Source organism: Oncorhynchus keta, chromosome 14 (genome assembly GCF_023373465.1).
Source record: "Oncorhynchus keta strain PuntledgeMale-10-30-2019 chromosome 14, Oket_V2, whole genome shotgun sequence".
NCBI lineage: Eukaryota > Metazoa > Chordata > Actinopteri > Salmoniformes > Salmonidae > Oncorhynchus > Oncorhynchus keta.
The window spans coordinates 40,050,298-40,074,752 of record NC_068434.1 but is presented as its reverse complement, the minus strand read 5'-3'; the positions used below and the strand labels follow the sequence as shown (position 1 = coordinate 40,074,752).

The window sequence follows — 24,455 nt, the reverse complement described above, 5'->3', positions numbered from 1 at the left end:
ACATTTGCATATTATTCCAACCCCAAATTTCTACCACTTTTGAAGAGCAACCGTATGGGCCCTGGTCAAAAGTATTGCACGATATAGGGAATAGGGTGCCATTTGGCAAGCACACCCAGGAAATCCAACACATAAACTATGTGACCATTACAACATCGTTATAAGACAGGCCGCGTCTGAAATGGCACCCTATTCTCTATATAGCAGTAAACTACTTTTGATCAGAGCCCATAGGGTTATAGTGCCATCCATATGAGACGCAACCACACTTTACATGGGAGATGCCTGTAAAAAAAAAAAAACGTTTACAGGCAGAATATAGATGACAGAGCAAAGAAATCAAATTCAAAACAGCTTTATTGACAATGACAGTAGTGTTTATCCAATGCCAGAGCTAAGCTGAAGCTCAAACAGTGCAATAAACCAGATTAGATATGAAAAAGATCCAAGCTTTACATGGATTGATATAATTTGGACTGGATTTGTTGTATCCCTTATAACATTGGTTTTATTGCAAAAAAGCTAAGTATATATAAAAAAAATGGAAGAGACTGAAAACCCCTGATGAGACCCTAAAAGACCTGTAAACAGTTTCCTTTTTTAACTTAATTAAAATACAACACACACACACACACACATCACTTTGTTCCTGAATAGGCCGTTCATACATACATACAAACATATAGTGCCGTCAAAGTATTCAGACCCCTTGACTTTTTCCGCAATTAGTTACGTTACAGCCTTATTCTAAAATTGATTAAATAATTTTCCCCCCTCCTCAATCTACACACAGTACCCCATAATTACAAAGCAAAAACAGATTTTTAGCCATTTTTGCTAATTTATAGAAAATTCTAAACTGAAATATCACATTTACATAAGTATTCAGACCCATAACTCAGTACTTATTGAAGCACCTTTGGCAGAGAGTACAGCCTCGAGTCTTCTTGAGTATGACGCTACAAGCTTGGCACACCTGTATTTTGAGAATTTCTCCCATGTTTTACCGCAGGTCCGCAAGCTCTGTCAGGTTAGATGGGGAGCATTGCAGCACAGCTATTTTTAGGTCTCTCCAGAGATGTTGGATTGGGTTCGTACGGGCACTGGCTGGGTCACTCAAGGACATTCAGAGACCTGTCCCGAAGCCACTCCTGAGTTGTCTTGGCAGTGTGCTTAGGGTCGTTGTCCTGTTGGAAGGTGGTCAAGGGGTCTGAATACTTCCCGAAGGCACTGTACAAACCGGTACAAATGGAAGCAGAGTTCATACAGAAAAGAAACAGGCTACACATCCTTCACAGACATTGCACTCGAAGCAAGATAAGATTGGCTACTCCCATTCCTCTGCTCTGACTAGAATGATCATCTCAAAACAAGAAAATGTCAAGTCAGTATAGTAAATAAACATGATGTGAATTGTCTTCTGACTATTGAGCCATTTGAATATAGCCTGAGGTATGCTTTAGCACATGAGACACAGCTCAAAATAAAAGATTTATAAAATACCTGCAACAAATTTGAGGAAATGTCAAAATAATGCAGAGACCGCAGCTCCATTTGAAAGCTCCATTTAGAAAAAGGTAAAAACAACTTAAATTAGTGTCTAAAAACCACTGCAGCACCTTGTTCTTTGAAAGACTAATAATTCTTTTTTAAAACAGGATAACAATTGCTCCAATAATGCCTTTCCAAAGTGCCAAACCTCTGGTCGGGTTCCAGGCCAACTGCATGCATTGCATCAACCAATGGATGTGTGCCACGTCATCAACTGCGCAGTCAGGCATCAGATTGCTATATCATATCATGTGGTTAGCTGATATGTTAAACACCTATCCAGGCATTGAGATCTGGAATGCGTATGCAATGTAGCCAGCTAGGAACGTGGCCATTATAACCTGTGATCATGTCAGTTAATGACCATTGATCGGTTTGACCACCAAATAGTGCAACAGGTCTAACCTGTCCTTCAACAAACACAGAGACCAAAACAAGACCAAAAAAATACATTAAAATTCAAAAATAATTCAAAAATTAATATTCCCTTCTTTTCTGCTTCCGCCCAATGTCTACCTCGTCCAGTCTAAGCCCAGATAGCTTGAGGTCTTGGAGGGATTGGGCCAGGGGCCTATGGACCTGGACGGGCAGGGGTCGCTGGACTCGGATGGGGATGGGCTTTAGGTCAGGGTCAGACAAGATGGGGTCTAAAGCTGGCAGGGGGAGGTAGCCTCCGTCTCTGGGCAGACACAGGCAGCAGCCGGCACCAGCCAGGTCCAGCTCGCTGTACTCAAAGCCAGCTCTCTTGAGGATCTTGAAGTCCACCATGTCCATGGATTCATTCATCTCCACCAGCAGGTTCCAGAACATACAGCTCAGCACGATGCCCATCAGCTGGAGAGACACACAGCAGAGAGACCCGTTACATTTACTCTGACACTGGGACTAGTACACACAGCTCAGCAGGCTGGAGAGAGAGGCAGGGAACACAGCAGAGATGTAAGTAGCCTTGCAGGAGCCTGGTTCTGTAGCGCGAGTCAGCTTGATGTACAAGTTCACCTCCTGGACAGGACGCCATTGCAGGGCCTTACCGCTAATCTGTCTCCATAATGCTGTGCCAAGCAGAGACGCATTGGGTCCCATTTTTACAGTCTTTTGATATCACTCGGCTGGGGATCGAACTCTGACACCCTTATTCCCTATATAGTTTTGACCAGGGCCCATAGAGACTGGTATCCACAGCCAGGGGAAAATATTCCAGCTGGATATTCAAGGACCACCGCATAGAAACCAGTTTAGACCATGAAACTACGTATTTAAATATAATGCACTGTCATGTTCCTGTTTAATGTGCTTGCATGTACCTGACACCATAAAAGTTGCAGAGGCATACACATATCCAACTTTTCAATTAAGTAATATCTTACTTTGGTCCCAAGGTGGTTAATGCCTGGGCAAGCCAACTTGAGTGTGCAGCTGTCCACTCCCCCAGTGCTTTGAAATTAACTAGTTCCCAACTGAGCTTGCCTGATAAGAACCCTCAGATTCCTTTTCAGTCTGTCTGCTACTGGACTGGACTGGACTGTCTGGATTGCACCTCATCCCCAAAGAATAGGCACATTTTATAATAGGGCAGCTGCTGCAGAATCAGTATGTGGTGTAATTACACATCTCCAAGGGGGCTCGCATAGAAGTCTGGCTGCAAAATTGACACAGCACAGGAGAGCGAGGATAAAAGTAAAAAAAGAGGCTGATAGGGTGGGGGAGACAGAAGAAGTGAGAGGCAGACAGACGAACGCTCTAAACTAGAACTAAAAACTAAGTGAATGGATAATAGTAAAAAAACAAACTCTGATTTATTCAAATGGAGTTTATAATACAATAAAAACCATCCAGCCCCTTGTTGGTTATGAAAGCGTTAATGTTACAGAGACACTATCATGCAGTGTAAACTGGCTAAGCTACAGTACATGTAGGCTAGGCCATGTTGCCAACAGAGAAGGGACAGGGTTGCCTAGCTAAGCACAAATTTACAGCTCTTTGGGGGGAGTGTTTTATACAGACACCATTCACATCACATCGTTTGTGTTCCAAATGGCACCCTATTCCCTATTTTATTTTTTTAAACATGTATTTTACCTTTATTTAACTAGGCAAGTCAGTTAAGAACAAATTATTATTTACAATGACGGCCTAGGAACAGTGCCAAGCAGAGACGCATTGGGTCCCATTTTTACAGTCTTTGACATCACTCGGCTGGGGATCGAACTCTGACACCCTTATTCCCTATATAGTTTTGACCAGGGCCCATAGAGACTGGTATCCACAGCCAGGGGAAAATATTCCAGCTGGATATTCAAGGACCACCGCATAGAAACCAGTTTAGACCATGAAACTACGTATTTAAATATAATGCACTGTCATGTTCCTGTTTAATGTGCTTACATGTACCTGACACCATAAACATTGCAGAGGCATACACATATCCAACTTTTCAATTAAGTAATATCTGCCTTGTTCAGGGGCAGAACGACAGATTTTTACCTTGTCAGCTCGGGGATTCGATCTTGCAACCTCTCAGTTACTAGTCCAACGCTCTAACCACTAGGCTACCTGACGCCCCCCTATAGGGCCCTGCTCAAAAGTAGTGCACTATATTGGGGATAATATGCCATTTGGAACACAGCAATGGTTTAGTTCTGTGTCTGAGGCAGACACAATATAATGAAGTGGTGGGCAGACCGACAAAAACTGGTTAGGAGGCAATCAAAATGCAAATGTGCTAGGAGAAACCTCCCGGGCATGGAAAGACTGAGTGAATAAATACACACGCACGCTCTCACCTGGTGCAAGCGCGTGTGTGAGTCTGTGACTGACCTGTGGCAGACCTAAGGCACAGCAGAGCCCAATAGTTGCTCCCACGTTGTCGCCCATCCACAGGTTGACAGCATGGATACAGCCTCGCACATGAATCACCTCATCTAGGACCTCACGCTGACAGAGAAAGCAAAGAAACAGGCAGAATGAAGGAGAGAGGGAGGAGAAGACAGAGGAAGAGAGAGAGACTAAATGAAATGCATTTGACTGAGTGTAATTCAGTTTGTATGCATGACGTTAAGGCAAAAACAAGACAGTCATTTCACAATGATGAGTCACTACAATGCTAACATGAACAACAGGAAAAACAGCAGAAATATATATTCTACTACGACAATCTAATAGTGTGCCTTTAAAAAAATAACTGTTCAACTACTCCCACAAAACAACTGTGATTTTCCAATATACGGTACCAAAGACAATATGGCTCAAGGACAGAAAACAGAAACAGCTGAATCAATATCACAACACCACCAGCCACGACCAGCAGGCACAATACAGTGATACCCAATTACCATATTTGCCGCATACTGCAGTGAGAGAGAACAACCATTTTGGGGCCATAAAAATAAAATTCTCCTGTTGCTGCTCTTTTCCCTGTTGCCATCTTCGGATGCGTCCCAAATGGCACCCGATATAGTGCACTACCTATGCGGGCCCTGGTCAAAAGTAGTGCACTTTATAGGGAATATGGTGCCATTTGAAACATAGCTTCGGTCTCTGTGCAGAATGACAAGCTCCACAGGCTAATGAAGGCCAACAAACAAGCAGCACACTGAGGGGAAATGGAGGGGGGGGTTAAAGATTTCACAGCCTATTAGGACTGGGATATAACCACTTATCTTCTTTCCCTTACCTGCTGGCTGAGAGTCTTGTAACCACAAAGAGTGTTGACAACCTCTCCCACCTGGGAAAACGAGACAGGGAGAGTATGATTATGAAGATGAGTCATGTGCAAATAACTAAAAATGATTTGTTTTGTTTTTTGAAGTCAGGTAAGTATGCTTGTTGTTAAAAAGTACATTTATGCACGTCGGACACCGACAGACATATTGTGGAGCACATGGCAGAGAGCTGGACATTCCTTAATCAGTTTATAACTGTGGTGCTTTGGAGTTACCCTGTGGGGGTACAGACCAGAGGAAGAGGCAAAGAAGAGAGAGAAGACAAACAGATGAGAGAGAGAGAGAGAGAGAGAGAGAGAGAGAGAGAGAGAAAAAGATGAAGTGATAAAGGAACAAGAGAGAGATAGCGAGAGGGTGAGTTAGACAGGGAGAGAGAAAATGAATCATGAGTTCAGTAAATGGATTTAATTATCTCCCACTCCCTCAACTGACGCCAAGGTCTCGGGGTCTCTTCCTGTGCCTGAGTGACTCCACACATTTCACTGTAACCAATTCAACCAGCGTTAATTGCCTAGTAATGCAGCATGAGGCCGGGAATGAGAGGCAGGTGGAGAGGGGCTGTACTGAGAGCAGAACATGGATCCCTCCAGTCACTCACTCAACTCATGACTAGAGGGCTGTATGGCTTTGTCTCTCAATTTCACTCTCACAACATCTGACCTGTGCACGTAAAACACCAAAGATGAACAGTAGCGCTGGTTAGCTTACTCATCTAAGCACAAGGCAAGGTCTCCCTGATGGGTTTCTGATTCCATGTGGTAGAATGACATTAACCCCCCCATTTCATCTGTGTGTGAAGATCAGCTTTACAAATAACATTGTCTTAGTATATGATTAAATGGGAAGAGAGTAGAGTATTGTTTTGGGGTTTAGAGACTTCTTCAGTTTCCAAGAACTGATCTTTGTTTAAAATAAATGAGGATCCCTTATTGCTACAGGCCACTGATGCGTCTCACTACCTCTGCAAGGCTCAGTGTGCTCAGTGGGTCTGTGTGTGGGTCTGGAGGAGCGCTAAATGAGATCCACAGAGACATGTGAGCGGCTGATAGGGAGGGCAGGTATAATATTGGCTAAGGTTTATGTGGGCTACCGAGTGGCGCAGCGGTCTACGGCACTGCATCTCAGTGCTTGAAGCGTCACTACAGACACACTGGTTTGAATCCAGGCTATATCACAACCGGACGTGATTGGGAGTCCCATAGGGCGGCGCACAATTGGCCCAGCGTTGTCCGGGTTTGGCCAGTGTAGGCCGTCATTGTAAATAACCATTTGTTCTTGACTGACTTGCCTGGTTAAATAAAATTAAAATAATAATCAAATGTATTGACCAGGCTCCTCTCAGTGTGTTATCAGTTCCTACCGGACACACACAAGTCACGGTCTAGATAACAGGTGACAGGCAGAGGAGCTGGAGAATGGTGCCAGCGGATGTTTTTTAAAAATCTACTGTGAGTGAGTGTGTGTGTGTGTGTGTGTGTGGACGACGACAGCATTCACCTTGTGGCGGACACAACATGTATAAGGAACGCCACAGGCCAGCGGCCCGGTGCCATTGCAGAAATGGTATTGATTGACACCCCAGTCCTTGTACTCGTCCCCACCACAACAAGAGAACTGGAGAGGAAAAGAAACAGAGAAAAAGAGAGAGATACAGAGAGAGAACGAGGGGAGAGAGAGGGAGAGAAACAGCACCAAACACAGGCAGCAGGTATCTTAATGAAGTAAGGGGGGGACAACCCCAGTGAGTGACTGCTTCCCTGCTCAGGTCAGAACCTCCCTGTCACCTTGGACTGGAGCCCTGAGGACATTCTCTACTCTGCCTCTGTACCAAATGGCACCCTATTCCCTCTATGGTGCACTACTTTAGACCAGAGCCTAACAGGGTATTTTATAGATTATAGACAGTTAAAGTCGTAAGTTAACTCACATACCACACGTGTGCACACACACACACAGTTGAAGTCGGAAGTTTACATACACCTAGGTCAAATACATTTAAACTAAATTTTTCACAATTCCTTGACATGTAATACTAGTAAATATTCCCTGTCAGTTAGGATCCCCACTTTATTTTATGAATATGAAATGTCAGAATACTAGAAGAGAATGATTTCAGCTTTTATTTCTTTCATCACATTCCCAGTGGGTCAGAAGTTTACATACACTCAATTGGTATTTGATAGCATTGCCTTTAAATTGTTTCACTTGGGTCAAACATTTTGGGTAGCCTTCCACAAGCTTCCCACAATAAGTTGAGTGAATTTTGGCCCATTCCTCCTGGCAGAGCTGGTGTAGCCGAGTCAGGTTTGTCGGCCTCCTTGCTCGCACACGCTTTTTCAGTTCTGCCCACACATTTTCTATAGGATTGAGATCAGGGCTTTGTGATGGCCACTCCAATACCTTGATTTTGTTGTCCTTAAGCCATTTTGCCACAACTTTGGAAGTAAATAAAAATTGTATTTGTCACATACACATGTTTAGCAGATGTTAATGCGAGTGTAGCGAAACGCTTGTCGAGTGTAGCGAAACGCTTGTCGAGTGTAGCGAAACGCTTGTCGAGTGTAGCGAAACGCTTGGCGAGTGTAGCGAAACGCTTGGGGTCATTGTCCATTTGGAAGACCCATTTGTGACCAAGCTTTAACTTCCTGACTGATGTCTTGAGATGTTGCTTCAATATATCCATATACTTTTCCCACCTCATGATGCCATCTATTTTGTGAAGTGCACCAGTCCCTCCGGCAGCAAAGCACCCCACAACATGATGCTGCCACCCCCATGCTTCACGGTTGGGATGGTGTTATTCGGCTTGCAAGCCTCCCCTTTCTTATCAGACCAGAGGACATTTCCAAAAAGTACGCATGTGCAGTTGCAAACCGTCGTCTGGCTTTTTAATGGCGGTTTTGGAGCAGTGGCTTCTTCTTGCTGAGTGGCATTTCAGGTTGTCGATATAGGACTTTTTTTACTGTAGATATGGATACTTTTGTACCCGTTTCCTCCAGCATCTTCACAAGGTCCTTTGCCATTATTCTGGGATTGATTTGCACTTTTCGCACCAAAGTACGTTCATCTCTAGGAGACAGAATACATCTCCTTCCTGAGCGGTATGACGGTTGCGTGGTCACATGGTGTTTATACTTGCGTACTATTGTTTGTACAGAAGAACGTGGTACCTTCAGGCATTTGGAAATTGCTCCCAAGGATGAACCAGACTTGTGGAGGTCTACAATATTTTTTCTGAGGTCTCGGCCGATTTCTTTTGATTTTCCTATGATGTCAAGCAAAGAGGCACTGAGTTTGAAGGTATGCCTTGAAATACATCCACAGGAACACCTCCAATTGACTCAAATTATGTCAATTAGCCTATCAGAAGCTTCTAAAGCCATGACATAATTTTCTGGAATTTTCCAAGCTGTTTAAAGGCACAGTCAACTTAGTGTATGTAAACTTCTGACCCACTGGAATTGTTATAGAGTGAATTATAAGTGAAATAATTGTTGGAAAAAAGACTTGTGTCATGCAGAAAGTAGATGTCCTAACAGACTTACCAAAACCATATAGTTTGTTAACAAGAAATTTGTGGAGTGGTTTAAAAACTAGTTTTAAATGACTCCAACCTAAGTGTATGTAAACATCCGACTTCAACTGCAGACAATAGCCATTTGGAAAGCACCCAATCTTTATCCTTTCAACCCAGAGCAGGGCTGGCTTCATTCATTGACGTTAATCTCACAACCCATTTCCCCCCAGCAAATCGATATCGAGATTGCCAGATAGGGAGCGAGGGCCCCAGGTAAACCGGGACTTTTGACACTCAAATAAAGACTACACTTTAAACTCGTGCAGCCTGTAGGAAATCAGACGGATAACCTAGCATGTTGATATCAGCGTAGAGAGAAAAGTAGAGAAACGACAGCAGGTCAACGCTTTTGGTATCTTTTGGTATTATAGTGGCAGCAGCAGCTTGTTATTGTTTTGGTTCTCTTTGTGGGGCTCAAAAGCTTTGTACTCCACTGCTGATCGAGATAGAGGCACTCTAGTAGGTGTGCAAATGACAACAGCTGTTTCCCAAATGACACCCTATCCCCTATATAGGGCACTACTTTTGACCGGGAATCATATGGCTCTGTCGAAAGTAGCAGACTGTGTAGAGAATAGTGTGCGCCATTTGTTACACAGATGGAAATTAAAGCTTTGAGAAGTGTGAACAATGGTTGGCCAATGAAAGGATTGAATGCCTACAGCAGTGAGGCTTATTATGTCTAGTTGCCTAGTTAAATAAAGGTTAAATAAATAAATATATATGTGTGTTAATTATATATATTAATTAATTCACCAGGATGAATGGCAGAGATAAAATTCCAAAATTAGCCAACCTCTCAAAAGGCTAGTGTTTGTGTGTAGTGGGGGAGGATTTAATAATGACAGGGTTCAGTCTGTTGTTTTTTCAAATCAAATCATACTCTATCCATCTCAGTGTATCCTACATTCAACACACACACACACCCAGACCTACATCACTATATCCTGTCTGTTGCTTCCGTTAATGTAAAGTGAGTCCTCCCTTACCTTCTGTTGCACAAAGTCCAAGATGTTTTTGAAGTCCAGATCTTCGTAATAGTGTTTAATTCCCTCTCGTATGCTGCTTTGGAACAAGGCTGATGTCTACAGGGAGAACGAGAGAGGAGGAAGAGTAAAGAGAGAGGGGTGGGGATGATGAGCGATGGAAGTCATCATCCATCACATTGAATGCTGCTGTGATGTGATATTTTCGTGGCTGGAGGCTATGCCAGAGGGGACACTGCTGTATCATGTGAACATCATACAGATGACATGTGCGTGCATGCATGTGTGTAGGTGCCAGAAATTAGAGAACTGGCCTTCTTCTCAAAGATGAGTGCAACGATGAGAGCCACAACTTGCAGGAACAGTAGGACACACAGAACACACAAGAACTGGTGGAGAGGAGAGAAGAAGAGATGTTAATTTCCCTTGTTTATTTCCCTTTAGGTTATTGTCTATTCCATTTTCTTTGGCAATGTAAACATATGTTTCCCATGTCAATAAAGCCCTTTGAAGGGGGGGGCTACCTACTCTTCTCCATGACCTCCCTCTCTCATCTACCCCTCCATCCCAATCCCTTTAATCTCACCATGTGCTTCCGCCTACATACCTTTCCCCTCCCTCCTTTCCTCCCGCTCCCATCTGCCTCTCCATTCCTCCTCCCGCTCACCCTCTCTAACCATGTGTAGCAGGATCTCTTTTCTCCTCCCTCCCTTTCTCTCTCTCCTCCCCACCGCTCCATCCCTCCCCACTCTCACCATGTGTAGCAGGGTCTTGTTGTCCCTGAGGGAGCCCACCATGCCCACCAGGGAGACGGTGAACATCACCATGCCCAGCAGGATGAGCACCACAGCGGGGGCCAGGAACACCCCCTCCAGGGTACGGTTATTCTGGCGCTCCACCTCCGCATACACCCCCACGCACAGCACACACAGGCCCAGGAGCTGTAGGAGGGGAGAGGGGGTAGGGGAGGCAGGGAGAGAGGGTGGGTGGGGGTAGAAGCGGCGAGACCAGTGAGATGGGAGTCGTAAGAGAAGAGGGGTAAGGCAGGGAGAAAGGAGGAAGACAGAGAGAGATAGGGAGGAGAGAGGGCAGTAGGGGAGAGAAAGGAGATGGGAGAGAGGGAGAGCGGGTTGGGGTGAGAAGGTCAGAATGCTGCAGAGTGCCATCTTTACGAATTAGCATCACTGCAAATAACAGGATTTTATGACAGCAGCGTGCATAGAGAGCATAGCCTAACCAAGCGGGGAACATTAAATGCTTTTGCCATTAGCGCTGAGCGATTAACCAAAATGTCTTCATTTTCATTTTTTAAACAAATGTTTGACCAACGTCAGTTCAATTATTTGAATTCCATTTAGTTGTTTTTTTCCCCCCTGTGAGCTGGATGCGCAGTTTCTGTAGAGATAAATCCTATCACGCCCGAACTGTGCGATGTAGTAGCGAGTTTCCAACAGGCTAATATTCTAAATAGTTTATAATCCATTGTGCGTCTGTCTACTTGTCCGTTCTGTGTGGAGCAGACACGACACAAAAAGAATAGAGAACGCACGATCGAGAGGGATGGACAGCTGTTTCTTCGCGAGGTATCCCTACCTGAAAATACATGATCAAAGTGATAGATAGTTGGTATTCAGCAGTCATAAAAGTATGCCTTATTTACTTTGTAGAACTACAAAAATGCTGATTTTGTCAGACAGCATAGCATAGAGATGAGGACTTGGAATTAAATAATAATGTCCTCAAATAAAACACATTTTATTAAAGCAATGTGAATAAATGGATGGTTAATAAGTGATAAGCAGTAATGGGTAGTCACTGCCTTCATGGGACTTTTATTCATTGTTTTATTCTGGTTGTTACATAATTAAATCCACATAATGCATAGAGCATTTCATGTAAAAAATAAAACCAACCACAAAAAGCACTAATTGCTCGGCACCAACTTATGTTCAAAGCTACCGTGGATTGGATTATAAACCCATAGCCGATTTCAAATAACAAGGACATATTTAAAAAGAGCATCAATGAGCCCCAAATGGTACCCTATTCCCAATAGTGCACTACTTTTGACCAGAGCCTAAAGGCCCTAGTGTTCCTACTCACACCCTGCTGCCCAAAATAAAGTTAGCAAATAGGGAACAGAAGATGACGGAGACAGGAGAGGACAGAAAATGGTGGGCCTAGCTCCTGTCTTGCTGCGACATCACCCTCGTTAGTATAAAACAACCCACTTGACTAGCTCCTAGAGTGCCATTTGGGAGCTTTCAAAACCTGGGCAGGGTGGGCTGCTAGTTCACTTAGGTAACATCCCAAATGGCACCCTATTCCCTTTATAGTGAATAAAAAGGAACTAGAAAAGGCAACGTAGGGAATAGGGTGCCATTCGGAACACAAGCTTTGACTCAATGATAGTTCATTCTTTCTGCAACGCTCGCAAAAAACAACCAACAATTGCCACCACCTAGGCCTACCTATTGATTCTCAATGACAGAGAAAGGCACTCTGCACTAAGAGAGCCTCTTCGCTCTTTTACCTACTTCAGTCCATTCACTACGGACAGCCACCACCACCCCGCCCAACATCGGAAAATGGATTAAAGGCTCTTTTTTCAAAGTTATAGGCCTAATTCAAGTCTCTTACAGCAGAACCTTAGTTCCTTTCTTATTTATTCTGTCTCCCACTGTCGTGTAGCCGAAGTGGACTGAAAAGTAGGCTACGCACCGAGACCGAGAGACAAATATCCTAAGATGACCAAACCTCAGACGGATAAGAAGCTATGCAAATAGGGCACACACTCTTAAAGGATTAGTTGTCTGACTCTCTCCTCCCCCCCCCCAAAAAAAACCTATACACACACACACTTATGCACGCACGTCTTACGGATTCCCGCAAAACTGTGTGTTGAAATTACATTAAAACAGATTGAAGAGACAAGGGGAAGAAACAGCATTAATTAACTACGAGAGCCCCTGCATGGCTGGCTGTGGGCCAGGGAAGCTCTGGGAGGAACACAAGCCAAGGCACTAAATCTCAACACGGAAGAGTGGGAGCTGAAAGGAAGGTGAGAGGAAGAAAGGAGAAGTAAAGAAAGACTGGAAAGAAGGAGATAAAATTAAAATCAAAGCAAATGAAGTCACTGATGGTGCTTTTTCCATTGAGACTTACCCCCACACCAGTGGGCTGCCAGTGTTGTATGTTAAAGTAGGTCTAGTGTCATTGTGTTTCCGTCAGGAGTGTGACACTAAAGACTTGTGGTGAGCAGAACCAACAACCTCCACATCATTCAAGACTTTTGGTTTGTGAGAAGGTGTTCAAGTTAGCCATTGTTATGTAAATGCCAGCTGAAAAGTAACATGGGCTGTGCCTTGCCTTGGCTCCTTATCACCTGAATTCGAAGGTAATGTTCGAATGAAGCCTACTATGTTTAAAAAATAACTTTAAGTAAAAAAAAAAATGTATGTTTCTATTTATATTGGAGGGGTTATAGATTTTATATTCATCTTTGATATGCTAACGTTACTAGCTAGCACAGTTAGCTGGCTAGCTGTGTTACGGTCTTGCAATTTGCAGAGCAAGAATGTCACTTGTCAGCCACAATGAAAGGTAAGGCAAGTATGTAATATAATTTGAAAAGTTTATGTACATATTATGTCAATTGCAATCTCGTCGGGCTGCCACTCCTTAAATGTTGGTCAATGAGAATAGTCTCCACATTCGAGTAGGTCCGCCGGAGCCATGGCCAGACATGGGTGCCGGCCTGCATAGATGGAAACAGAAAAGTCTGAGCCTTTTGGGTAAAACACCGGGGTAAATCCGGTATTACAGTTTGAGAGTGAGAGAAAAGTGTGCAAATTGAACATGAAAACGAATGCAATTTCCTTTGAGGTTAGAAGGAGAGTCAGAGAGAGAGTCAGAGAGTGTCAGAGTGAGAGAGAGAGAAATAGAGAGAGAGAAGATTCATTATACCCACTGATTGATTCCAGGAAGACGAGTATTCACAAAACATTGTGGTGGAAAGAGAGAGTGATGGAAGGGGCATGGTTACATTTAACTGATAAAGTAAATGGATGAGTAAAATACTCACTATCAAAATTGGCGGACTCATCCATTAGCCTAGGATAGGGTTTGCAATTCAGATATGACAACAAACAAAAAGTGTCAGAGAGCACTAGCCTATACATTCTAGTCTCAACACTTTCCAGGCAGCACACCAACACCTAGGTTAATAACTACATAAGAACACACACAACAAAATGGAATTATTTAATGGCGCTCAAAAAGGTTGTCTACGGTGAGTCAGATATTGGCGATTTTCCCATTAAAGACGTCACCATATGCCTAAACACTGAGTCACTACTCACTACCCAAGAAAACCACTGGAAAGTCATGGCCAAAGTCACTCCTCCATATCTCATACAATCTTCCCCCAGTTCCCTTCATCCTCTATTTCAGCTGCATGTAGAGGGAAACGACTGCCCCCCCCTCATTGAAGCCACGGGAGTTGAAGGTCGACCACAGTACCGCAGGCATCCTTAGCAGAAAACATGACCCCCCCTCCATTATAGTGAATGGAAAAATGGCAATCTTCATGGTCAATTTGAGTAAATAAATACAAAATTCAAAGACAATCGTGGTACCAGTAACTTCTTCTAATTACACCAGATGTATGTCCTTGAACCAATTGTTTTTAAAATAATGGCACAAAGAAGTAGTTATGAGGATAATTGAGTTGCTAATTCAGCCTACAGTTCCCCGGTGGCCTTCAACTTGAGTTCAAATCTAATGTTATGGGTCACATGCAACGAATATAACAGGTGTTGGTAGACCTTTACAGTGAAATGCTTACTTACAAGCACCTAACCAACAATGCAGTTCCAAAGAAATATGAATAAGAAGAAGAGATAAAAGTGGCAAGCAATTAAAGAGCAGCAGTAAAATTACAATAGCGAGACTATATGCAGGGGGGGTACCGATACAGAATCAATGTACGGGGGCACCGGTTAGTTGAGGTAGTATGTACATGTAGGTAGAGTTATTAAAGTGACTATGCATAGATGACAACAGAGAGAAGCAGTGGGGGGGGGCAAATAGTCTGGGTAGCCATTTGACTAGATGTTCAGGAGTCTCATGGCTTGGGGGCAGAAGCTGTTTAGAAGCCTCTTGGACCTAGACTTGGAGCTCCGGTATTGCTTGTCGTGCAGTAGCAGAGAGAACGGTCTATGACTAGGGTGGCTGGAGTCTGACAATTTTTAGGGCCTTCCACTGACACCACCTGGTATAGAGTTCCTGGAGGGCAGGAAGCTTGGCCCCAGTGATGTCTTGGTCCGTTCGCATCACCCTCTGTAGTGCCTTGCAGTCGGAGGCTGAGCCGTTGCCATACCAAGCAGTGATGCAACCAGTCAGGATGCTCTTGACGGTGCAGCTGTAGAACCTGGATCTGAGGACCAATGCCAAATCTTTTCAGTTTCCTGAGGGAGAATAGGTTTTGTCATGCCCTCTTCACAACTGTATTGGTGTGCATGGACCATGATAGTTTGTTGTTGATGTGGACACTTGAAGCTCTCAACCTGCTCCACTGCAGCCCCGTCGATGAGAATGGGGGCAGTGTAGAATGCAATAGAGATTGCATCATCTGTGGATCTGTTGGGGCAGTATGCAAATTGGAGTGGGTCTAGGGTTTCTAGGATAATGGTGTTGATTGTGAGCCATGACCATCCTTTCAAAGCTACAGACGTGAGTGCTACGGGTCGGTAGTCATTTAGGCAGGTTACCTTGGTGTTCTTGGGCACCGGCACTATGGTGATCTGCTTAAAACATGTTGGCATTACAGACTCGGACAGGGAGAGGTTGAAAATGTCAGTGAAGACACTTGCCTCTCAGTGAGAGGGGGCAGCACTGAGCTAGCCTTCAATGTCACTTCCTGGAGTATCTTAAACTGGGCATGTTATGTCTCCATCTTAACCAACTTCATTTGGCTTCAATGCGCTATTGAGTCTTCACATAGGAATGAACAGTGTCACGTGATCGATGGCTTTGTCCATTCAGATATACAGTTACTGGCTGCATCACTCCTCTCTGCCTGGTGGTGAGATGACCGTAGAGACTGTTATAGTTAATATTGCATCACCTGCAGAGACCGAGCGGAGTGTACAGTTGATCCCTCTCAGGACCACTGCTCTCACTCAAGGCCTCGGTCTCAAGAGACTCAAAATACATCTCAACACAACAGTTGCTTCCGAAATGGCACCTTATTCCTGATATAGTGCAGTACTTTTGACCAGGGCCCATACTGAACACAGCCATATGGACCCTTGTCAAAAGTAGCCGTAAAGTAAATGTAAGAAGTAGAGTAAGGCTTTTTTGGCTGAATAGATAGATGCAGTTCAATGCATGATTAATATAATTCACCAATATACAGTACGTCTTGGTAGTCAAACAAATATTGCTATCAGGTTGCAAATCACAGCCAACCTGGAACATTGTTTACTTCCTCAAGCTATTCGGGATGCACCATTTCAACTGGCATGCTTTGATCCAGTAGAAACATCATAAAATAGGCCTACCTGATTACCTCTCATCAGTGCTTGACTTTGAATGAAATAGGTTCCAGTACTCATTGTGAGTGCTGGTACTGTTTATATTTAGGGGCAGGAGCTCCACAATACTTTTGATCTAATATTCCATAAGAGGAACAGGAGCTCAAGCAGTAGAAAATGTGAGATGCTGGTAGTCAGCTTCGGTGGGCTCCTGCCCAAGTGAAGTACTGCTTATTATCCCTTGCGCAAATAGCCTACCGCTGTGTCTGTCCCGAGCTCAATGGCATGGGAAACTGAGGGCCCAGAATACTTTATACAATGTCTCAAGCTTGCTAGCGCATGCTTTTGGCCAGGCCCAATTTTATTACAATGTTTCAAGTTCATTGCAGACAGGCCAGGTGTAACCAATGTGATTTATAGGGCTGTAGCGTAGCGGGTCGAGAGATTCAAGTTCCTTGGTGTCCACATCACCAACGAACTATCATAGTTTAAACACACCAAGACAGTCGTGACGCCAAACCTTTTTCCCCTCAGGAGACTGAAAAGAGGCGCTACAGAGGGTAGTGCGTACGGCCCAGTACGTCACTGGGGCCATGCTTCCTGCCATCCAGGACCTACAGTTGAAGTCGGAAATTTACATACACCTTAGCCAAGTTTATTTAAATGTAGTTTTTCACAATTCATGGCGTTTAATCCTAGTAAAATTTCCCTGTCTTAGGATCAACACTTTATTTTAAGAATGTGAAATGTCAAAATAAAAGTCGAGAGAATGATTCATTTCAGCTTTTATTTCTTTCATCACATTCCCAGTGGGTCAGAAGTTTACATACACTCAATTAGTATTTGGTAGCGTTGCCTTTACATTTTTTAACTTGGGTCAAATGTTTCAAGTAGCCTTCCACAAGCTTCCCACAGTAAGTTGGGTGAATTTGGTCTCTTTCCTCCTGACAGAGCTGGTGTAACTGAGTCAGGTTTGAAGGCCTCCTTGCTCGCACATGCTTTTTCAGTTCTGCCCACACATTTTCTATAGGATTGAGGCCAGGGCTTTGTGATGGCCACTCCAATACCTCAACTTTGTTGTCCTTAAGCCATTTTGCCACAACTTTGGAAGTATGCTTGGGGTCATTGTCCATTTGGAAGACCCATTTGCGACCAAGCTTTAACTTCCTGACTGATGTCTTGAGATGTTGCTTCAATATATACACATAATTTCCCTTCCTCAATATGCCATGTATTTTGTGAAATGCACCAGTCCCTCCGGAAGCAAAGCACCCCCACAACATAATCCTGCCACCCCCGTGCTTCACAGCCAGCTGGTTTCTTCACGCATCGCGCTGACAGAAACAAGCATCTTTCTGGTAAGAAGAAGGACGGGGGTGTATGCCTTATGATTAACGAGATGTGGTGTGATCATAACAACATACAGGAACTCAAGTCCTTCTGTTCACCTGAATTGGAATTCCTCACAATCAAATGTCGACCGCATTATCTAGCAAGAGAATTATCTTCGATTATAATCACAGCCGCATATATTCCCCCCCAAGCAGACACATTGATGGCCCTGAACGAATTTCATTTGACTCTATGTAAACTGGAAACCACATATCCTGAGGCTGCATTCATTGTAGCTGGGGATTTTAAGGCTAATCTGAAAACAAGACTCACTAAATTCTATCAGTATATCAATTGTGCAACCAGGGCTGGTAAAACCCTGAATCATTGTTATTCTAACTTCCGCGATGCATATAAGGCCCTCCCCCGCCCTACATTCAGAAAGGCTGACAGGAAGCTCCTGCGCTCAGGTCTGTTCAATGCTGGTCCGACCAATCGGATTCCACGCATCAAGATTGCTTCGATCATGTGGACTGGGATATGTTCCGCATTGCGTCAAACAACAACATTGACGAATACGCTGATTCAATGAGCGAGTTAAGTAGCAAATGCATTGGCGATGTCGTACACACAGCAACTATTAAAACATTCCCAAACCAGAAACCGTGGATTAATGGCAGCATTCGTGTGAAATTGAAAGCGCGAACTACTGCTTTTAATCATGGCAAGGTGACCAGAAACATGACCGAATACAAACAGTATAGCTATTCCCTTCGCAAGGCAATCAAGCAAGCTAAGCGTCAGTATAGAGACAAAGTAGAGTCGCAATTCAACAGCTCAGACACAAGAGGTATGTGGCAGGGTCTACAGTCAATCACGGATTACAAAAAGACAATCAGCCCCGTCGCGGACCAGGATGTCTTGCTCCCAGACAGACTAAACAACTTATTTGCTCGCTTTGAGGACAATACAATGCCACTGACACAGTCCGCTACCAAAACCTGCGGACTCTCCTTCACTGCAGCCGACGTGAGTAAAACATTTAAACGCGTTAACTCTCGCAATGCTGCAGGCCCAGACGGCATCCCCAGCCACGTCCTCTGAGCATGTGCAGACCAGCTGGCTGGTGTGTTTACGGACATATTCAATCAATCCTTATCCCAGTTTGCTGTTCCCACATGCTTCAAGAGGGCCACCATTGTTCCTGTTCCCAAGAAAGCTACGGTAGCTTCCGTCCTCATGAAGTGCTTTGAGAGACTAGTCAAGAACCATATCACCTCCACCCTACCTGACACCCTAGACCCACTACAATTTGCTTACCGCTCCAATAGGTCCACAGACGACGCAATCGCAACCACACACTACCCTAACCCATCTGGACAAGGGGAATACCTATGTGAGAATGCTGTTCATTGATAACAGCAAAGCATTTAAACACTAGGTCTCGACTAGAGGTCAACCGATTATGATTTTTCAACACCGATACCGATTATTGGAGGCCCAAAAAAGCCGATGCGTCGGCCGATTTTTATTTTATTTTGTAATAATGACAATTACAGCAATACTGAATTAACACTTATTATAAAACATCAATAAAATCAATTTAGCCTCAAATAAATAATGTAACATGTTCAATTTGGTTTAAATAATGCAAAAACAAACTGTTGGAGAAGAAAGTAATGTGTGCCATGTAAAAAAGCTAAGGTTTACGTTGCTTGCTCAGAACATGAGAACATATGAAAGTTGATGGTTCCTTTTTTAACATGACACTTCAATATTCCAAGGTAAGAGGTTTTAGGTTGTAGTTAATATAGTATTTCTAGGACTATTTCTCTCTATACCATTTGTATTTCATACACCTTTGACTATTGGATGTTCTTATAGGCACTATAGTATTGCCAGTGTAACAGTATAGCCTCCATCCCCCTCCTCACCCCTACCTGGGCTCGAACCAGGAACACATCGACAACAGCCACACTCGAAGCATCGTTACCCATCACTCCACAAAAGCCGCGGCCCTTGCAGCGCAAGGGGAATAACTACTCCAAATCTAAAAGCGAGTGACGTTTGAAACAGTAATATTTCAACCGGACAATAACGTAGTCAATATACAAAGTAAACAAGAAAGGCACTCTCTCGGGATTGCGCATGAAAAAGCTCTGTGACACGTCAGGGTCCACTCATTCAGACTGGTCTCCATTCATCAGAATACCATCCTGAGACAATTTCTAAAGACTTGACATCTAGTGGAAGGAATAGGAACTGCAATTTGAGTCCTAAGTCAATGGATACTGTAATGGCATTGAATAGAAAACTACAAAACCCCCCAAAAAATGACTTCCTGAATGGATTTTTCTCAGGTTTTCGCCTGCCAAAGCAGTTCTGTTATACTCACAGACACTATTTTAACAGTTTTGGAAACATTAGAGTGTTTTCTATCCAAATCTACCAGTTATATGCATAGCATATCTCCTGGGCCCGAGTAGCAAGCCGTTTAATTTGGAGCATGCTTTTCATCCAAAATTCAGAATGCTGCCCCTACCATAGAGAAGTTAAATCATCCCCCAGCGTTGCATCGATTATATGCAACGCAGGACACGCTAGATAAAATAGTAATATCATCAACCATGTGTAGTTAACTAGTGATTATGATTATGATTGATTGATTGTTTTTTTATAAGATAAGTTTAATGCTAGCTAGCAACTTACCTTGGCTTCTACTGCATTCGCGTAACAGGCAGGCTCCTCGTGGAGTGCAATGAGAGGCAGGTGGTTATAGAGCGTTGGACTAGTTAACCGTAGGGTTGCAAGATTGAATCCCAGAGCTGACAAGGTGAAAATCTGTCGTTCTGCACCTGAACAAGGCAGTTAACCAACCGTTCCTCGGCCGTCATTGAAAATAAGAATGTGTTCTTAACTGACTTGCCTAAATAAATTCAAAATTCAAAATAAAAATAAAATAAATCAAATCCAAAAATACCGATTTCCGACTGTTACGAAGACTTGAAAAATCGGCCCTAATTAATCGGCCATTCCGATGAATCGGTTGACCTCTAGTCTCGACCCCGCCCTGTGCAACTAGGTCCCAGACTTCCTGACGGGCCGCCCCCAGGTGGTGAGAGTAGGTAACAACATTTTCACCCCGCTGACACTGGGTTCCCACAAGGGTGCGTTCTGAGCCCTCTCCTGTACTCTCTGTTCACCCACGACTACGTGGCCATGCACGTCTCCAACTCAATCATCAAGTTTGCAGACGACACTACAGTGGTAGGCTTGATTACCAACAACGGCTAGACGGCCTACAGGGAGGAGGTGAGGGCCCTCGGAGTGTGGTGTCAGGAAAATAACCTCACACTCAACATCAACAAAACAAAGGAGATGATCGTGGACTTTAGGAAACAGCAGAGGGAGCGCCCCCTTATCCACATCGACGGGACAGTAGTGAAGAGGGTAGTGAGTTTTAAGTTCCTCAGCGTACACATCACGGACAAACTGAATTGGCCCACCCACACAGACAGCGTGGTGAAGAAGGAACAGCAGCGCCTCTTCAACCTCAGGAGGCTGAAGAAATTCGTATTGTCACCAAAAGCACTCAAACTTTTACAGATACACAATCGAGAGCATCCTGTCGGGCTGTACCACCGCCTGGTACGGCAACTGCTCCGCCCACAACCGTAAGGCTCTACAGAGGGTGGTGCGGTCTGCACAACGCATCACCGGGGGCAAACTACCTGCCCTCCATGACAACTACAGCACCCGATGTCACAGGAAGTCCAAAAAAATCAGCAACGACAACAACCATCCCAGCCACTGCCTGTTCACACCGCTACTATCCAAAAGGCAAGGTCGGTACAGGTGCATCAAAGCCGGGACCGAGAGATTGAAAAACAGCTTCTATCTCAAGGCCATCAGACTGCTAAACAGCAATCACTAACTCAGAGAGTCTGCTGCCTACATTGAGTACCAATCACTGGCCACTTTAATAAATGGATCACTAGTCACTTTAAACAATGCCATTTTAAATAATGACACTTTAATAATGTTTACATATCTAACATTATTAATATCATATGTATGTAGTGTATTTTATACCATCTACTGCACTTTGCCTACGCCGCTTGGCCATCGCCCATCCATATATTTATATGTACATATTCTCATTCACCCCTTTAGATTTGTGTGTATTAGGTAGTTGTTGGGGAATTGTTAGAATACTTGTTAGATATTAATGCACTGTCAGAACTAGAAGCACAAGCATTCCGATACACTCACATTAACATCTGCTAACCATGTGTATGTGACCAATCAAATTTGATTTGATGTAAGAGGACTCCCATGGTATTTACATATTTATGGAAATCCATTCGGGTGTATTCTGTGGCTCATGGCAAATCTTTCTAATGATCTAAAGTCTTGATGTTGCTACTGCCTGTAAACACACAGTCCAGATTAAAGTAATTGATGGCAGGCCCATGTGGCAATTGTCTTATTTGCATATAAGCCTATTGTAGCTCCGATTGGCTATGGTTCACCGGCCAGTGTAGATATTTTAATTACGTTTTATTCGCTGCAGTGTCTATTCATTTTCCAATGGCACAGACACTTTCCCACTCTATAGTGCTATAGCATTATCACAAATGCCTGAGTCATTCCCAAACATACTATGAATGTATGAAAACGACCATATCTATATTCTTGCTTGTCAGAAAGAAAGAATCCGCCACAATCCTCCTGTGGGTGTATATGAACAGATTTGAAAAATGTTGACAAAATGCTGTCAGTTCCACTTTAAAGCCAACATGACACACAAGTGTATGTGTGTCATGTATGCTAGCATGTTATTGATTTTAAGTTAATTAGACCTGTGTAACCCACTCCTGCCCTGAAAAGCTGTAATAACACTGTAGTAAATGTCCCACATGTCTCAGAACACCAAGAAGAGGCATTAACACAAGGCTGCATTAAATGGTCATTTGACTATAACACTGATTAGACTCATTAGGCTTAATCAAATGTAGAGTAATAGGTAGGCTTAGGCCTATAGCTAGTTACTCTTTCCAAATATTGCAATATGAAGGCCCTAGAATAGTCTGAAACAATCAAATGTTTAATGGGCTACAGTTAGCATCCCATTTCCTGTCGGCAAAGAAAATCTCCCACTTTTAACTGTATCACAGTAGTCTCACGGCACGCCCTGCACTACAAAGCAGCAAAAGCAGTGTAGCCTAGTGTAGTAAATGAACAACAATAGTGTGCACAGCAGTATTTTCATTATTTGTTATTCTTGCAAGCAATTTGACACCAGAGTTAGCTAGCTAGCCAACTTAGAAGATCCTGGCAGCTACTAGATAGCTGTTACACTGGCTCGCTAGACAGCTGGCTAGTAAACATATACCGTTAGCTGTGTAGTAAACAAAGGTGATGGTGGTTCTCTGACAGTCACACAAGCCAACATGTTTGTGGTCCAGTCCCCAACCGTGTCCCTGAAACCAACAAGTCAATATTAAAACACTTACCGAGAAGAGCATTGAGTAGATATTTAAGGTGAATTTGATGAAATAATAGAAACGGTTGCTTTTCCTCAATGCTTTGTACGAAGGCATGTTGCTTGGTAGCTGAAGAAGCAAGCTAGTTTCAAGCTAAGAACCCAATTTAGCGAACGTCAGCTATCTATGCTAGTAGACGCATACCAACACTGACCTAATTAGCTATTTCAGCTAGCCACAGTTAGTTAACTATATTATCCGATAGAATTTTCAAAACATCTCGATTTTTACACAAGTACGTCAACGCCTTCGTTTAGCTTATTTACTCAGGTTAAATGTACCCTCACAAACAATAGCAACTTCCGGGCCACGTTCCATGCACGCTCTGTTTTGGCGACGTCATTTAAAGGGCCTGAGTAGTGAAATACGTTCAGCTATTTCATATGTAATTATCCAGTAAAACTCGATTACAGTATCATCATGTGCGATAGCTGAGACAGTAGACAAATGAGCTGGCTCTCATTAATACCTAGGATAGGATAAAGTAATCCTTCTCACCCCCCTTAAAAGATTTAGATGCACTATTGTAAAGTGGCTGTTCCACTGGATGTCATAAGGTGAATGCACCAATTTGTAAGTCGCTCTGGATAAGAGCGTCTGCTAAATGACTTAAATGTAAATGTAATTATCCAGACTATTGCTTGCTTTTCTTTACATCTTAAAGGAAATGGGTCACATCTCAGCCCACTGGAAAGTCTGTGTCACTACCCTACAAGTGTCACTGTTACTGGCATCAATCCCTGCTATTGCTCCTTGTTGCATCAGTTGTTGGTTGGCTGTTGTTGGTATATTTTTGGCATACGTGATGTGGAAGCTGGATACTAGGCTATTACTAGGTCACTAATCTTTGTTGTAACTTAAAGTGTAGACGCAATGATGTCGAATTGCTGCCTGCAATTTGGGGCATTCCAGCATATACTTATATTGGTCCATTTTTAAGTTAGGAGAGGCGGGAGGCAGTGACTCATCAGTAAAGTAGGCGGCATTAATGCACTAGCTAGTACAGGGTGTTGCTAACTATTTAGCTAGCTAGTACACAGTGTCGCTCTAACCTCCCATCTGCTGTGCTAGCGGGAGACAGGGACGACCCGTACACAGTGTCCTTCACCCAACCGGTCGGGCACAGTATTCTCTGGTACACAGCAGGCGGGAAGAGGGGGTGAAATATTGTGCTAGCTAACTAGCAAGCTCGCACATGGTGTCGC

The 24,455-nt window shown here is 43.6% G+C and overlaps 1 protein-coding gene across 2 annotated transcripts; it reads right to left on the bottom strand.

The window, feature by feature from the left end:
- Window positions 1–339: 339 nt before the first annotated feature.
- Window positions 340–23,567, bottom strand: zgc:110329 (uncharacterized protein LOC550500 homolog). 2 transcript variants are annotated; one of them, XM_035786054.2, is made up of 8 exons: window positions 23,221–23,567; window positions 10,592–10,777; window positions 10,151–10,225; window positions 9,840–9,935; window positions 6,771–6,887; window positions 5,225–5,275; window positions 4,369–4,485; window positions 340–2,385 (listed from the first exon to the last, which is right to left on the bottom strand). In XM_035786054.2, exons 1-8 carry the CDS (start codon window positions 23,305–23,307, stop codon window positions 2,029–2,031), a joined length of 1,086 nt encoding a protein of 361 aa, XP_035641947.1. In that variant the 5' UTR covers window positions 23,308–23,567; the 3' UTR covers window positions 340–2,028. The 2 variants fall into 2 exon arrangements, with proteins under 2 accessions (XP_035641947.1, XP_035641948.1); XM_035786055.2 differs by lacking the exon at window positions 6,771–6,887.
- Window positions 23,568–24,455: the final 888 nt, after the last annotated feature.